Here is a 17003-nt window from a genome sequence, read left to right as displayed (position 1 = left end):
TTTTCTTCTCAGGGTTACTTGGATTTATGTTTAGATAACAGCTACTGATACCAAACACATTTAGTGGGTATCTGCTTTGTCTAAGAAACTTTTCTAGTGTGATGGGAGAGGCTGTAAGAAAAAAGAAACCATCTCAGTCCTAACTCTGCACCTGTGGCCACATCCTTAACCCAAGGTTTCCGAGATCAGATGTCCAGCTCCTTTGAAATGAGAAGTTCCTTAGCAAATTCTTACCTAGCAGAGTAAAAATAAATGAACATACAAATGGAACTGATCACTGGATATGCAGGGGGTGAGTCACCTTCTTTTGCTTCTCTGTGGAACTCCAACATCTGGAAACCCAGAGGTCTCATTCCAAACTGACACACTAGCTCCCTGGGATTCAGTTCCTACAAAGTTAGATTTGTGACAATCCATTCTCTACATTATGTCTCACCATTTATGTGGGAATAAAATTAATTCACATGGAATAGTTGTTTTTTCCCCCCAGTCCTGGGTATTAAAACCAGGGCCTTGCACATGCTAAGAAAGTATTCCACCACTAAGCTATATCCCCAGTCCTTTATAATTTTTATTTTGAGACAGGGTCTCACTAAATCACTAAGGGTCTTGTTCAGTTGCCAAGGCTGGCCGTGAACTTGAAGTCCTCTTGTCTCATTCTCCCACAGGTATGCATAATGTGCCAGGCTCATAAAGGGTTTTTAAAGGTACAATGGTGGTATTGCCCCAGCAGGAAGGGACTGAAGGAGGCAGTCGTGAAATGTCATGCTCCTCCTCTAAAAACCAAGGGAGAGGGGAAGTGCTGTGGAGATGGGATTCCAAACATCAGGAGTGACATACGAATTAAAACAAACAAATAAAAAGTCCTAAATGAATAGAAACAAAAGTCAATAATCAGAAAACCATGAGAATTTCAGGGGCTCAATCATATGCTTCTAAAAGCTAATAATTAGTAGTCAGTAAAGTTTTGCTAGCTTGAAATCTGACAGAGACTAATTCTTGAGAAAGAAGATAGGTGATGGTTGACAGCCCTGGCTCCAGGCTCAGAGGTGTCAGTCAATGTCAATCTCCTCAGCCTCCTTCCTCCCTCAAGTGCAAATGTAGGTAATAATGACTCTTACCTCCTATGCTTGTTTTGAGGATTCAAGGAGTTAAAACATGCAGAGAATGATGCATTCCACTGTCATGTATTTTTAAAATAAAAGCAATTAAAAAAAAAAACAGTTGCAAGAACAGTAAAAAAAAAAAAAATGCAGAGGACTAAAATTGGGCAGACATATGGTAAATCTGCAGATGTGTTAATTCTTTCCATCTCCTTCACCATCAAACAAGAGCAAGACTGGCCAGGACCTGAAAGTTACCTGTTTTCTCATTATCTAGAAGTACGGCCACATTTGCACCTCATTTCGTACTTCTGAGGCATTCCTCATTCAATTATATGTTGACATTCTGGCCACACATTATCTTTGGAAGACAAGAACTGAGAACTCTATGGGTACTCAGAAGAGAACAAGATATCCCGTTGTGTGTTCTGGATGCAGTTTATTTAGTTTTAACTTCCTGCTATATTTTATTTTACTACACTTATTTTACCTTTGCTGGTTATTTTCTTTTGCCTTTTTTTCTCTCTATTCTGTTGTATTCGATGTTATGAATTTTTAAAGTTACTTTAACATCACTGGGAAATAAAATTGATGAAAAATAAAACAGCCGAAAATGAGTCTGTAAAACGACAATTGCTTCTTGTCTTCTGGTACAGGGGTTCACAGACACAAACACATATGCACAAAATAATGAACAGGAAATCAGAACAGAAAGGAGAGGCAGTGGGTTGTGTAACTTACAGGAATGGCAGGTGGCTCCTGCGTAGCCCATGTGAGTGCAGTCAAAGGAGAAGGTATCCCAGGACTGGGAACATTCACCCCCATGTTCACAATAGCTGGACAAACACCTAAAGAAGGACAGACACATTGCTGTTTCTACATTCAGTCATGATAAAATGTGCATCTCACACTAGTATGGTATAGGAAAAGAAGGAGGACAACAATCAACAGAAACATTTCAACAGGACCAAAGACTGTGGAGTCTGTTCTCACCATTTATGTGGGAATAAGATCAATTCACATCGAATCGTTGTTTTTTCCCTTGAGTTATCTCAACTAACCTTCAACCACAAGTTGAGTTGTCTCAACTAACCTTCAACCACAAGTCAGTAAGTGTAGTTCATGCTACTGATTCTCATTATTTTTATCACAGGTAAATTTTCTATTTATCAGAAAAATGTTTTTCTTCTCACAAAAACATGATATTGATTTCATACCTGACCAGGATATAAACTGCTTGCAATGACCATAGGCAGATACACATTTCCCCTCCATCCTTCCACACCCTTGTGATGTGACACTGCAGATCTTTCCATACATAGGCACAGCCTGCATTTCCACCTTGAATCTGAGTTGGGCATGTGACGAACTTTGACCAAAGGACATTTTAACAACAACACAGTATTTAATAATCAGGCACAAAAAGGACAGTTCTCTTTTGTAAACCCCGAATATGTTTCTGGTACGTATGAAGAATGAAGTGGGTTTTTTTTGCCTAAAAGCACAACAATATAAATCAACAATTGATAAATGGTATGGAGTCAAACTAATAAGCTTCTTCTTGGCAAAGTAAACAATTATGTGAAGAAAGAGCCTACAGAGTGGGAGAAAATCTTTACATATACATCAGAGCACTAATCTCCAGGATATATAAAGAACTCAAAAACCTTAACACCAAAAAAATACATAACCCAGTCAATAATGGGATAAGGAACTGAACAGACACTTTTCAGAAGACAGTTGATCAACAAATATATGAAAAAAAATGTTCAATACCTCAGTTACTAGAGAAATGCAAATCAAAACTACTCTAACATTTCATCTCACTCCAGTCGGAATGGCAGTTGTCAAGAGTACAAGCAACAATAAGTGCTGGTGAGAATGTGGGGAAAAAGGTACACTCATACATTGCTGGTGAGACTGCAAATGGGTGCAACCACTCTGGAGAGCAGTACAAAGATTCCTTAGAAAATTTGGAATGAAACCACTGTTTAACCCAGCTATCCCACTCCTCGATTACAGCTTTGTAAGGATAGAAACAGATGTCATTTATCTTTTATTTTTTATTTTTGGGTGGGAGGGCTGGAGATTGAACTCAGAGGTATTCAACCACTGAGTCACATCCCAGCCCTATTTTGTATTATTTTTAGTTAAACACATGGTCTCACCGAGTTGCTTAGCACCTCGCTTTTGCTGAGGCTGGCTTTGAACTCACGTTCTCCTGCCTCAAACTCCTAAATTGCTAGGATTATAGGCAAGCACCACCGTGCCCAGCCAGAAGTCATTTTGTAGCCCAGTGGAGATGTAATCTCCAAATAAAATGTGGTCTTACTTCCTGCTGAAGCTCAGTTTACATCTAATTAAATATCATATTTTAGTATTTCTTATGCAAATGAGCACATAAGTCCAAGTCCTGCAAATGATCTTCAAACCAGCTTTCTCCTTTCTGCTTGATCTCTCACTAGTGACTTGGTTTTGGGGACTCATAAGTGTCTTATGTGGGTCATGTTTCTAATGTGACCCCAAAAGTCATAGATCCTGTTCTACAGAGTAAAAACAGCTGAAAACAAAAACAAGAGGATGTAGGTTAGATGCTTAAAACATATTTGATGAAGTTAACTCTGAAATAGAATTCAGGAAGAAATTCTGTGATCTTAGAGCCAGAGCAACGTGAAATGAAAAGAAAAAAATATCTCTTGTGGTCTTTCCATGTAACCCTTCTAACTTAAACATTGTGACAAAAAAACTTGTAATCTATATTATTTTTCATCTATTTAAAATTTAAGCATCAAATATCAAGAGAAATTTACCTTTACTTTGTTTTCAAGGGAAAAATGGTACATATTGCACTTTAAAAGTTTAAAAAGCCATTCAACCTGGATGGAAGTATAGCTCAGTACAGAGCACTTGCTTGGCATATGCAAGGTCCTGGGTTCCCAGTCTCTAGCACCACGACCCCCACCCCCCCGAAAAAAGAAATTAAAACAGTGTTCTATAACAGTGTTGACTAACAAAAAAATCAATAAGGATATATACATATATATGTATATACATATATATTCACGTGTATAAGTGTGTATGTTTATATACATATGTGTGTGCATATATACACACATACATACACGTGTATATATATATATATATATATATATATGTGTGTGTGTGTGTGTGTGTGTGTATATAGTAACCTTTAACCACATGAAAACAACTGTAAACACTTCTAGCTACAATTGCATATAGATTGTAATGCTAAACAAACCAAAATTCAGGCAAAACACTGGCCAAATTAGTGCCCACAGTTCAGCTCACAAGGAAACTCAGCATGCTGGTGGTCAAGAATTTTGGGTTTATAAAAGAAAGAAAAACTTTCACTCTCAGCTTTTCAACCAATAAGCAGTAAAGGAAGGTATTAGGAAAGTGTGGTGGTGAAAAACCTTTTGGCTAAGAAATTCCACTCCTGAAAATTATCATCAAAATAAAAGCCTCAGTATCTGAAACCACATGTGCCAATGCCAATGTTTGTAGTGGGGAAAAAACTAGAGATAGGATAGCCACCTCCAGTAGGAAAAAGAAGAAAATACTGGTGCACTTTCATAATGAAATGTTAATTGCCATTAAAATAGAACTATACCTGGTTAAAAAAAGAATCCCACAATGTGTTACTGAGTCAGATAGGTAAGAATTTATAAAATGTTCATGAATCTGAGCCTGTGACAGATCTAAGTGAGATTGGACTATGCTGGATACAATAAGGTAGGCAAACTAGTCCAGGAACATGACAGTGTTGGGAGGAAATGCAGTTCTGCAGGGAAAAAGCAGAAGGAAAGCAAAGAAAGCCAAGCAGAAAGGAAACTGGGAGGTGACCTCAGAGAGATTCTATGGTAAGTTCTGGCCTTTCCTTCCCTCATGGACACACAGATGCAAAGAAACACAGATCAAGTCTTTTTATGAGAAATGAAGACCCTATTTCATAAGACGCACGAAACTAGCCACATTGAAGCTGGTAGCAAAACCCATGAAACCCAACCCCTTTCCCAGCACAGTGTCAGAGAACTATGAAACTGCAGTACCAGCTTCTTCCAGGGGAGGGAGGAAAGGTCTGAACTGTACGTCCAAGTCCAACGTTCTGAGGGCTGCCCCCAACGGTCTGGTCTGATTCACTTCTTACCTGAATCTGAGTCTTAAAGGGAAAGGGACTCTGTGTGGGAGTCCCTGAGAACAAAAAGAGCAGTGTGGAGGACATCTATCAAGCAAGTACGCCCTGTAGCCCCTCCCCAAGGCTCAACACAGAGTGCACTGCTGAAACCCCCAAATCCCAGGTTCTTCATGGGGAGGGGAAGAGATGGACTGTGTATCCAACATTCCAAATTTTCCAGTGACTGGCTTCTACCCACGGGACTGGTTCCTTCCCTCCTATCTTGAAGCAATTAAGAAGCTGGCATGCTGTGGACCTCTAGGAGACATGAGAACAAAGATGAAGGTTTAGACTAGGAAGCAAGCACCTGCTAAGCCCCTCAACTAGAGCAGAAAAGCAAGAAGGTGGAAATCACCAAATTTCAGTTCCTGAGGAAGAAAAGGATTGGACTATATGTATAAGTTTCCAATTTTTTCAGGGGCTGCCAGAGAGACTGGCTTCTGTCACGTTTGTCTTGGTGCACTGATGAGACCTGGAACATTTTAGATACCTGTGAGCCATTGGGGAAAATGGTAGCAGTTTGAACTATCATGTCATTACTTATATAGCCTATCTTTGTGGTTCAATAAAGTGAATAAAGTAATCACCAAATCTCAACTTTTCTCTGGAAGAGGAGAGAGCTGGATCAAGTGTGCAGTGTTCCAACATTTTCAGAGGCTGTCTCGGGGACTGGCTTTTATCTCACCTCTCTTAGAGCATATTCTAGATGCATCAGGGCCACTGAGAGTATTGTCAAAGGTTGGACTATTTTGTAGTCATCTGCCACAGCCCCTTTCCTGGTCAGCACAAATTAATCAATGAGAATCCCAGAACCTGGCTCATCTCTATGATGAAGAGAAAAGAAAGAAACATAAGCCAAACAGTCATAACTGGCTTCAATCTCACCATTTTCAGAGCATGAATGAGACCTGGTATAATCTAGATGTCTGTGTGCCTCTGAGACCTCAAAGGAATCCTGGTGTGCTGCCGCATCAGAAAACCCCATGGTACCACAGACAGAAACCAAAAGCAGCAGAAGTCTGTGAATTCATGAAAGAAGGAAAAAAAGAAGGAAGGAAGGAAGGAAGGAAGGAAGGAAGGAAGGAGAGAGAGAGAGAGAAAGCAAAGATAAAAAGAAACAGGCAAATCCCCTAACTGGGAATTTACACAACTAAATCCAGCCAAGACACATACACAGAGAGTTTGAAAGGTACGTGGCAGCGCTTCCCATATAGAATTGAAAAATTCCCATAGAATTTTTATTCTATACAAATCCTGTTCATAAAGACTGGAAAAGGTGGTTGTTTTTTTGTTTCTAATGTGCAGGTACTAACACTAAGAGACAAGGAAAATGAACAAATAGAAAAACATGCCTCTCCAAAAGGAATAAGATGAGACTTTTAGACCCCAATTTTACTAACATGTAATATATGAATTACCTGGCAAAGTACTCAAAATAAACTTGGGAGAAAAAAGCATGAACAAAATGAAAAATTTAGCAGATACATAAAAAGAGCCAAAAGAAGTCTTGACCATAAAGAAAACAGTACCTAAAATGAAAAATTCAATAGAGAAATCAGTCTATATCAAAATATACTAGATCAAGCAGAAGAATCACTGAATTTAAAGATAAATCATTTGAAATTAGCCACTTAATGGCATAAAAAGAAAACAAAAAGTGAAAAAAAAAAAATGAAGAAACTTGGTAACTTATAGGACACTATTGAATAGACCAGTATAAATAATTATGAATGTCCAAGAAAGAAAAGACAGAGCCAAAAGCTTACTCAAAGAAATAATGGGGAAAAACTACTGAAATTTGAAAAACAAAAAAAAGGAAGAAATATCTATATTTAGGCAATCCAAAAAAGAAGAACCCAAAGAATTCCATAGTGAGAGACACTATAATTAAATTGTGAAATATCAGACATAAAGAGAACTGTGAGAGCAGCCAGGGAAAAGTGACAGATCACATTACATAATGGGGAACTTCCCTGACACAGTCAATGAATTTTTCAGCAGAAATTTTGCAGACAAAAAGGCAGTGGAATATTTTCCAAATGCAGAAAGGTAAAACTGCCAACCAAGAATATAATACCTGACAAAATTGTCCTTTAAAATTGAAGAGGACATAAAGAGACCAGTCTTACAAGAAACATTAAAGAGAATTCTTCAAGTTGAAATAAACCAAAGCTAACTAACACTATCAATGCATACATAAGTATAAAACTTGCTGTTAGAGGTAAATGTATAGAAAAATACAGAATAATGTAACACTGTGACAGCACTGTGGAAATTGCTTTTCAATGCTAGTATAAAAGTTAAAGACAAAATTTTTAAAACAATTATATAAAATATGTGTATGGTTACCCAATACAAAATGATGTAAATTGTGATGTTAATAATATAAAGTTCCATGGAGAGGGTTAATAATGCAGTTTTTTTGTTTTGTTTGTTTTTTGGGGGGATTGAACTCAGGGGCACTCAACCACTGAGCCACATCTCCAGCCCTTTTCTGTATATTAATTAGAGAGAAGGTCTCACTGAGTTGCTTAGCACCTTGCTTTTTGCTGAGGTTGGCTCTGAACTCATGATCCTCCTGCCTCAGCCTCCTGAGTTGCTACAATTACAGGCATGCGCCACCGTGCCCAGCAATAATGTAGTTTTTATATGCAATTGAGGTTATTATTATCTTGAAACAGACTGTTATAACTATACAATGTTTTAGGTAAGTTTGATTGTAATCACAACGAAGATATGTAATATAAAGAAATAAATCAAAGCATATCACTATAAAAATCAACAAAATATAAAAGAAAACAGTATAAAAACACAGGAACAAAAGATTTATAAGATTGGCAGCAAACCTTTAACAAAATGCTAGTAATGTATTTCTGTGGTACAACAAAAAATAAACATTTGGTATTTGTACCTGATTCCTGACACATAGCTCCCATAACTCTAAATCTCCAGAGGTCTAAGTGCCTTCTGTATGCTCAAGAGAAGACTGATGACTGAATGCTACCTCTATGTACTTTTTAAATGGGAGCTGTTGCCAGAAAGACCAAAGAATCATTAGAGGCATGGAAATTTCCACTGCATTACAAGTCCCAGAAGGCAAGAAAGGATGAAGATTGAACTTAATCACCAAGGGCTAATGACTTACTCTATCTACCTGTGTCACAAAATATTCATAAAAATCACTAAACAAAAGGGTTTGGAGAACATGCAAGCATCCATGTGTTAGGAGTGTGGTATGTCCCAAACCATGATGTTTAGGACTCTTCCCTAATTTGTCCTATGTACCTCATTTGGCTACTTATTAGTAGCTTTTAAAATAAGCTGGTTATAGCAAGTAAAGGGTTTTCAAGAGTTCTGTAAGCTATTGTAGCAAATTAGTGAACCTGACCTGGGAGTATTGTGATAACTCTGTAGGCAACTCTTGACAAAAGTGTGGGTAACCCAGAGACCTGATACTTGCAAATGTCATCTTAAGAGTGTGGAGTATGACACTAATTCAGGGTACTGAGTACCAGAATTGCTCTGAATTGTAGGACACACAACTGGTGTCCAAGAGTTGGAGACATGGTGTTAGAAAAGGCAACATAAATTTGGCATCAGAAGGAAAAATACCACACATGTTTGGAGTCAGAAATGTTGTAGCAAAAATATTCAACTTCCTCATTAATGATTACTTTACTATGAATAAATTAAATTCCTCAACCAAAAGACACAGGAGTGGTTGAACAGATGAAAAATCCATTCACCTATGTGTTGTCTACAAGAGATTCAGGTTTACATATAAGGACAGATACAGACTGAGTTAAGTAATTCAACAAAATAGTCCATGCAAATTATAATCAAAATACAGCAAGGATGGCTAAACATGTCAGAAAAAAATGAATTTTGAGTCAAAAACTATTACAAGAGACAAAATTTTAATAACATCAAAGGATAATAAAAGGATCAATCCACCAGAAAAATACTATAATTATAAAAACAAATGTACTAACATCAGAGAACCTAAATATATAAAGCAAACATTGCAGAACTGAAGCAATTCAATGAAAGTAGGATACTTCAATGCCCAACTTCCAATAAAGAATAGAACATCCACATAGAAAATCAATAAAGAAACATCAGTTGAACAACAAGGTAGACCAAATAGATATAAACAGAACATTCTACTCAAGAGCAGAAGAAAACATTCTTCTCAAGCACACATGAAACTTTCTCCAAGGTAGATCACATCCTAGGTCATAAAACAAGTCATAACCAATTTAAAAAGACTGAACTCACAAAAGTTCTTTTCTGATCACCATGGAACCTGGAATTCAATAGGTGAAGGAAGACTGAAAAATTCACAAATATGTAAAAATTAAACAATATGCTTTTTTTCTATTTGTTTGTTTATTTATTTATTTATTTATTTATTTTGGTGCTATTGTTAGAATTCAAGGCACCATCTATGTAAGGCAAACACTTCACTACTAAGCTACATCCCCAGAACTTTTTTTTTTTAATTTTAATTTTGAGACAGGGCCTTGCTAAGTTTCCCAAGCTGACCTTGATCTTCTGATCCTCCTGGCTCAGCCTCCGAGGAACTAGAATTAAAAGACATGCTGCCACTCCTGGCTGTAAACAACACTCTCTGGAACAATCTGGTGCTGGTGCGTCAAAGAAGACATTTAGGGGAATTAGAAAATATCATGGGACAAATGAAAATGAGAACACTCTGTGCCAAAACTTATGGAATAGAGCATAACAATATGTGCCCACTTTGAAGATAAAGGAAGATCTGAAACAAAAACCTAACTTTATACCTCAAAGATCTAGACAAAGGAACAAAGCCAAACCACTTCATCAAAGAAAGAAAATCATAAGATTAGAAGAGAATGTAATGAAATAGAGAAGAAAAAAATTAATAAAATTGAGTTGAATTTTTGGAAAAATTGAGGAAATTCACAAAGTTTTAGCCACACACGAGCAAAAGGAGATTGAAATAAATAAAATCAGATATGAAAGAAAAGATATTACAACTGATGACACACAAATAAAAAGGATCCTAAGAGACTGATAAGACCAACTGAATGCCAACCAATTGGAGAGCATAGAAGAAATGTATAAATTCTCACAAAGATATAACCTATTAATATCACGTGATGAAGAAAAAGACAATCTTAATAGACTTGTAACTGGAATACTAAAAATGCTGAATTGGTGACCAAAAATCTCCTACTAAAGAATATTTAAAGAATTTGGGGCTGGGATTGTGGCTCAGCAGTAGAGCGCTCGCCTAGCATCTGCAAGGACTTGGGTTCAATCCTCAGCCCCACATAAAAATAAATAAATAAAATAAAGCTATTGTGTCCATGTACAACTAAAAAATGAATATTAAAACAAGAATATTTTAAAAATTTAAAAATATTTAAAGAATTGAAGCCAATCCTTCTCAAACTCTTCTAAAAAATAGAAGAGAACATTTCCAAACTCAGATTCTGAGATTATCAAAATTAAAGAAGATTTAAAAAGCAAAACCATAAAACAATATTTGTGATGAACATAGAAGCAAAAATCAATATCAAAATACCAGAGAACTGAATTCAACAACACAATTGGGATTTATTCTTGGGATACAAGAGTGGGTCAATATATGAAAATCAATTCATGTGATTAACTAAATAAACAGAACAAAGGACTAAAAATCACTTGATTATCCTAATAGATGCAGAGAAGGAATCTGAGAAAATTCAGCACCATTTCATGATAAAAACTCCAACAACTAAGAATAAAAGGATATTACCTCCACATTATAAAAGCCATCTATGGAAGCTAATATGTTCAACGGTGAAAAAATAAAAAGTTTTTCCTTGAAGATCAAGAACAAATAAAGGGAGTTTTCCCCAGCCCCTAGGGGGCAGTGCTGCAGATACCAGTCCTGGTTTGTTGGCAGCAGCACCAGGTTACTGTGGATTTCTTGCACTTCTGCTTCCCAATCCCCAGGATGGTGCAGGCATCTGGTGAGATATGGCTAGCTCCTGTTGCCAGGAAGGCACAAGCAAGGAGGAGAGGGTTTTTGTACTTCACCTATGGCAGCAACTTAATGATGAGATGAGCTACCCCTAAAACTCCTTGGCCACGTTCTTGGCTTGCCTGCAGGATTTTAAGGTTGACTTTGGCAATTTCCAAGGCAAAACCAGTCAGAGGTGACATGGAGGCAAGAAGGTGTTTTAATAGAAGTGAAAGTTTCAACTCAAGAAAGGAAAGAACCTATCAAAACTATCTGATGACAAATTATGACCACACTTCCCCATCCCAACTATATAAAAAGGTTATTTGCATGGGTACAAAATAAAACAGTTTGCCACTGGAGTATTAAGAGAGGCTAAAAGCAATAGAAACAACCAGGTGTAGTGGCACATGCTGGTAATCCCAGTGGCTCTGGAGACTGATGGCAAGTTCAAAGCCAGCCTCAGCAAAAGCAAGGCACTAAGCAACTCAGTGAGACCCTCTCTATAAATTAAAAAATACAAAATAGGGCTGGGGATGTGGCTCAAGTTAAGTGCTCCTGAGTTAAATCCCCAGTATCCACTCCCCCCCACCCCCAAAAAAGGCAATAGAACCAAATGACTATAAAGGAAAGGTCTCAGAAGACCTTATTATCAAAAAGGGGGGAACAAGAGGTCTTTAGAACATAACAAAATATATCTAAGAATAAAGAATATTCTATGTACTAATATAAAATATATTTAACATTTAAGAACAGGGATCTGTGATATCTCCATGTTTAATCTGTTTTCAACAATATTCTGAAGGGGAAACCTCACTTTAGTGATTTCATATTTTCAGACTATAAAAAAACATCTGGTGAAGAGTTGGACAATTAAAAGGGGACTGTGAAGTCCTGTAGTAACAAGTAGATGTGGGTACTCCTGTGGACACTTAAAGCTGTTTTCTTGGGTTGATCTTAAGTGTCCTCTTGTTCTGTGACATAGATAGATTTGCAGTTTTCTCGATGATGGTGCTAGTAAATTGCTCTGCTGCCTGGGCTTTTTTTTTTTTTTTTTTTTAATTAGTGTAATAAGAGTAAACAAATTACTGACATAATTGATAATAAAAATAATAAAATTTTGGAAACTGGAAAAAAAGAATAAAGCAAGCTGCCCACTCTTACTATTTGTAGTCAACATCTTAATAAAAACAAAGTCAGCAATTAGGCAAGATAAAGAAATAAAATGCATCCAAATTGGAAAGGAAGAAGTAAAATTATTTCTTTTACAAATGACATTTTAGAAACGAAAAACACTAATATTTTAAAAATTGGAATTAATGAAAAAAATTAGTAAAGTTGCAGGATAAAAAAAATCAACACAAAATTCTGTTGTGTTTCTAAGGAAATTGCATTAGTCAGCTTTCTGACACTGTGACAAAATACCAGAGGAAATCAACTCATAAGAAAGAATGATTTATTTTGGCTCACAGTTGCAGAGGTTTCAGTCTGTGGTTGCTTGGCTCTGTTGTTTTGGGCCTATAGTGAGAAAGTACGTCATGGTTGAAGCACATGATGAAGATCTGTTCACCTGATGGCAGCTGGGAAGCAAAGACAGAGAGGATGCTGGAGTCCCAATGCCACCTTAATGTACCCCCAGTGACCTATCTTACTTTCAATAAACCATACCTCCTGAAGATTCCACTGCCTTCCAATAGTGCCACAGGATGGGGATCAAGCCTTTAACATATTTAACATATTTGGGGAACATTCCAAATCCAACCTATAGCATTCCACCCCTAGCCCTCAAAAGCTCATGTATTAGAAGCCTGGTTCTCAGCCTGTGGTACTACTGACTAGAGGTAGAACCTTTGGAAAATTGGGTCTAATAGAAGAAAGCTGATTTACTGGGGGTATGTCCTTGAAAGAGATACTGGGACCCTGGCCCCCTCTTTTCTGCCTCTTAGCTACCACGAGGCAAACAGGTTTCCTGTGCCATACCATGCTGCACAATATATTCTGCAGGGTCCAGTGACCAGAGACTGAAACCTGTGAAACTATGAGCCAAAATAAACCTTTCCTCCTTATAAATGGATTATCACAGGTGTATTGTCACAATAACAGAAAGCTGACAGAGAAATTAAGAAAGCACTCTCATTTACAGTAGCATTAAAAAGAATAAAATACTGAAGATAAATTAACTAACGAGGTTAAAAAAAAAAAAACTTGAAGTATACAGAAAACTCCAAAACATAGATAAAAGAAATAAGACAGAAATACATGTCATGTTCATGGGTATTATAACAATACTGTTAAAATGGCAATTCAATCCAAAGTAATATACAGACTTAATCCATTCCTAATGGCATTTTTTATTCAAATAGAAACCAACCTTAAATTTCATCCAGAACAGAGAATCCCGTATATCCAAAGCAGTCTTGACAAGGAGAGCAAGAAGCATCATATGTCTTTTTTCCAAAATATATTATAAAGTTTACTGGGATAAAAATAGAAATATCGACCAAAGAAACAGAATACCAGAAATAAATCCACAAATATGCAGACAACAGATGTTCCACAGGAGTGCCAGAATGTACAATAGGGAAAGGATTGTCCTTTCAACAAATGGTGTGGGGAAAACTGTATATTCACAACTGAAAGAACATAGTTGGACTCTGTTGGGAAATAAGGATCTCAAAAGACTTCACTCCCACATTTATTGTACTGTTTTTCACAATAGCCAAAATGCATAAACAATATAAACATCCATTGGTGGATTAGTGGATATAAAATGCACACATACATACACACACAATGGAATATCATTCAACCTTTAAAAAGGAAATCCTGCTATCTGCAGAAACATAGACGAACCAGGGGAACCATACGCTAAGTGAATTAAGCCATTTGCAGAATGACAAATATTGCATGATTTCACTTAGATCGGGTATCTAAAGCAGTCAAACTCATAGAAGCAGAGAACAGAATGGTAGTTACTAGGGCCTGAGAGCAAAAAAAAAAAAAAAAAAAAAATGGAGGGTTGCCATGTAACTCATTTCATGTACTAGTAAATTTCAGTTACTAAAGATAAATAAGTTCTAGAGATCTGCTTTACAACATTGGGCCTAGTTAATGTTACTGCACACTCACAATTTTTTTAAGAAAGTATACTCATGTTGAGTGTTCTTATCACCACAAAAAGTCTATTAAAAGCTGTTATATGATGATACTTCGTGATTTTGCAACATGCATCCATTTCACACATAAATATTAAATTCACACATAAAAATTATATCAAACATAAACAAAAAATTATACCAAACATAAACAAAATTATGTATGATTTGTACCTTTAGAAGAAGTATATTTTAAAACTGAATCAATGAAACAAATTGAATCTCTCTTCTCTGTTAACCAAACATTAGGACTTTCTTACCATGAAGAGTTATCTCTGGTTTGTGTTTCTTGGACAAATCAATGATATCCACTCCATTATAATAGAGATTTTCAAAACACCCAGTGGACGCTCTTATGTGGCAACAGCATTGATACTCCATGTCCAAGAATCCCTCCAAAGCTGATATTAAAAAGAAAAAAAGATATAAATAATATTGTTTAATTATTTTCTGATTATCTGCCCCAAATATTAATGATTTATAGATACGATAATTGTCTTCAAATTCGCTTTGCATATTATATTGTCATATTAATGCCAAATGAAGTTTTAAGATGCAGATTTATAATTTTATTCATTATAGAGAGATTCAATCCCCTTATTACAATTTCTAGACATATGAGTCTTCTCCTAATTTTTAATGAGAATATTGTATCATTATTTCCATGGTGATCTGTATAATAGCTTATCCAGTGTATCATCGCTAAAGAAAAGGAGAACAGTAAAACTCCATGTCCCTGAATGCCCCCTTTATTTTTTTTTTATTTTTGTAGCTATAGATGGACAGCATGCCTTTATTTTATTTATTTTTGTATGTGGAGCTAAGGATCAAACCCAGTGCCTCACACATGCTAGGCAAGTGCACTGCCACTGAGCCACAGCCCCAGCCCTGAATGCCCCCTTTCTGTTCCCAAAAACCTTGCCAAGTTAAGGAAACACTGAGAGCAAGCCTGGACCGGAAAGTCCACATACGCATTATCTTAAAGGACCTGGGCTTCCTCTTACGCACAATGGAAACCAGAGCTAGTTGGTGCTACCTGTAGAAAGCTACTTTCTTACATGTACATCAGGGCAATTGCTCCTTAGGATGCTGGTCAGACAAGCTAACTAATTAGCTAATACTGATGATGTCACTGCTTCTGCAGTCTAAGGCTGAGGGCACCATGGAAAGGATATGTGACAACAGTCCAGCTGGCCACTACTGGACAAAGTGGTGAATATAACAAAGTGGTGAACAAAAGTAAGAATATAACTAGTCAAATTCAAATGAAGTTCTCTAGCTTATTGAATGGCAATATAGTAATGAAACCTGATAATGAAGAATTAAACGATTTCCCATTTTAGCAGTACATATTCCTAAGTATGTCACTGATGGCATTAAGAATAACTAAGGCTTACCTTGCAGTTAGCCAACAAGGAAATGTTTGTTCTGTACATGATTTTGCCAAGATTATTTTGGTGAAAAGGATTTTACCCTCATCATCCCTGTTGCCACTATGGTTCTGCAATAGTTAAATAATTAAAGCACCAGAATCTTCTGGAGCATTTGCTGCACACAGATTGCTGAGATGAGGCCCTGAATTTCCCACTGAGCAGGTTTGAGGTAGAAGCTGAGAATCTGCATTTCAAACAAATTCCCTCCTGGTGTCCCTGTGCTTGAGCTGGTGTCCATACTTTGACAGCCGCAGCTTTAAACCACCAAAATCATATTTCTTGGAAGATTCTCCTCAGGCAAAATGGAGTAGTGAAAATCTTACTGGTAGCTGAGACACAAAACAATGGTTTTAAAACTCTTTTGTCCTAATGCTTTGAGATGTGTCCTAATGTGACGTCTAACACTATCTAGAACAATCAACCATGTGCTAATCACTTTAAGGCAAATCTAAAATGAACTTGGACAGATATTTCTAAGCTTACTGGGCGCCCAAAGTAGCAGAGAGACCCCTGGCAAAGTGGGTGTTACTCAGTCACAGCGATCCCCGCAGCAGCCCCAGTAGTTTAAAATCCTAAAGGACAACGAACCTAACCTCAATGTCAGGGATTTAAAATGATAGACAAGGCGCAGGCGCCGGCAGCCGCTCCCGCGCGCCCTCCCCCACCCCCGCGCCCCCTCCCCCACCCCGCGCGCCCCCCTCAGCCCCGGGCCCCCCCTCAGCCCCCTCCCCCAGCCCCGCGCGCCCCCCCTCAGCCCCCCTCCCCCAGCCCCGCGCGCCCGCGACTCCGGGGCTGCAGTTTGTCTGTTTTCTATCAGTTGCTCACGCGCCTCGGGTTCGCCTTCTGTGACCCCGCAGCCGCCCAGAGCGGCTCACTTGGGAGCAGGAGTGATCCACCGGCGGCGGCCAAGGTTCCCCACGAGGCTGGAGAGAGTAGGCGGACGACGCCCAGGTCCTGGGGCCACTGGGGACGGCTGGCCTCGTCCGGGAGCTGCTCCCGAGGGCCTCGGCGCGGCCGGCGAGGGCCTGAGGACCGAGCGGCGCCCTCTGCCGAGCGCCTCGGCGCAGAGCGGGATTCCGCCAGCGGCCGGCCCCGCCTCCTCGGCGCCGCGCGGCCCCCATTGGAGCT

The 17003-nt window shown here is 38.0% G+C and overlaps 1 protein-coding gene across 1 annotated transcript in view; it reads right to left on the bottom strand.

The window, feature by feature from the left end:
* LOC124086092 (large ribosomal subunit protein uL18-like) overlaps nt 1-16996 on the bottom strand; it is a 32272-nt gene extending 15276 nt beyond the window's left edge. Inside the window, exon 1 of the mRNA XM_058576224.1 lies at nt 16701-16996. Coding sequence (XP_058432207.1) covers nt 16701-16996 — 296 coding nt within the window. The remainder of the gene's footprint in view (nt 1-16700) is intronic.
* Nucleotides 16997-17003: the final 7 nt, after the last annotated feature.

This window comes from Marmota monax, unplaced genomic scaffold (genome assembly GCF_021218885.2).
Source record: "Marmota monax isolate L192 unplaced genomic scaffold, Marmota_monax_Labrador192_F-V1.1 WCK01_AAM20220418_F8-fsc00854, whole genome shotgun sequence".
NCBI lineage: Eukaryota > Metazoa > Chordata > Mammalia > Rodentia > Sciuridae > Marmota > Marmota monax.
The sequence above is the reverse complement of the archived record's forward strand: the minus strand, read 5'-3'. Positions and strand labels throughout refer to the sequence as shown.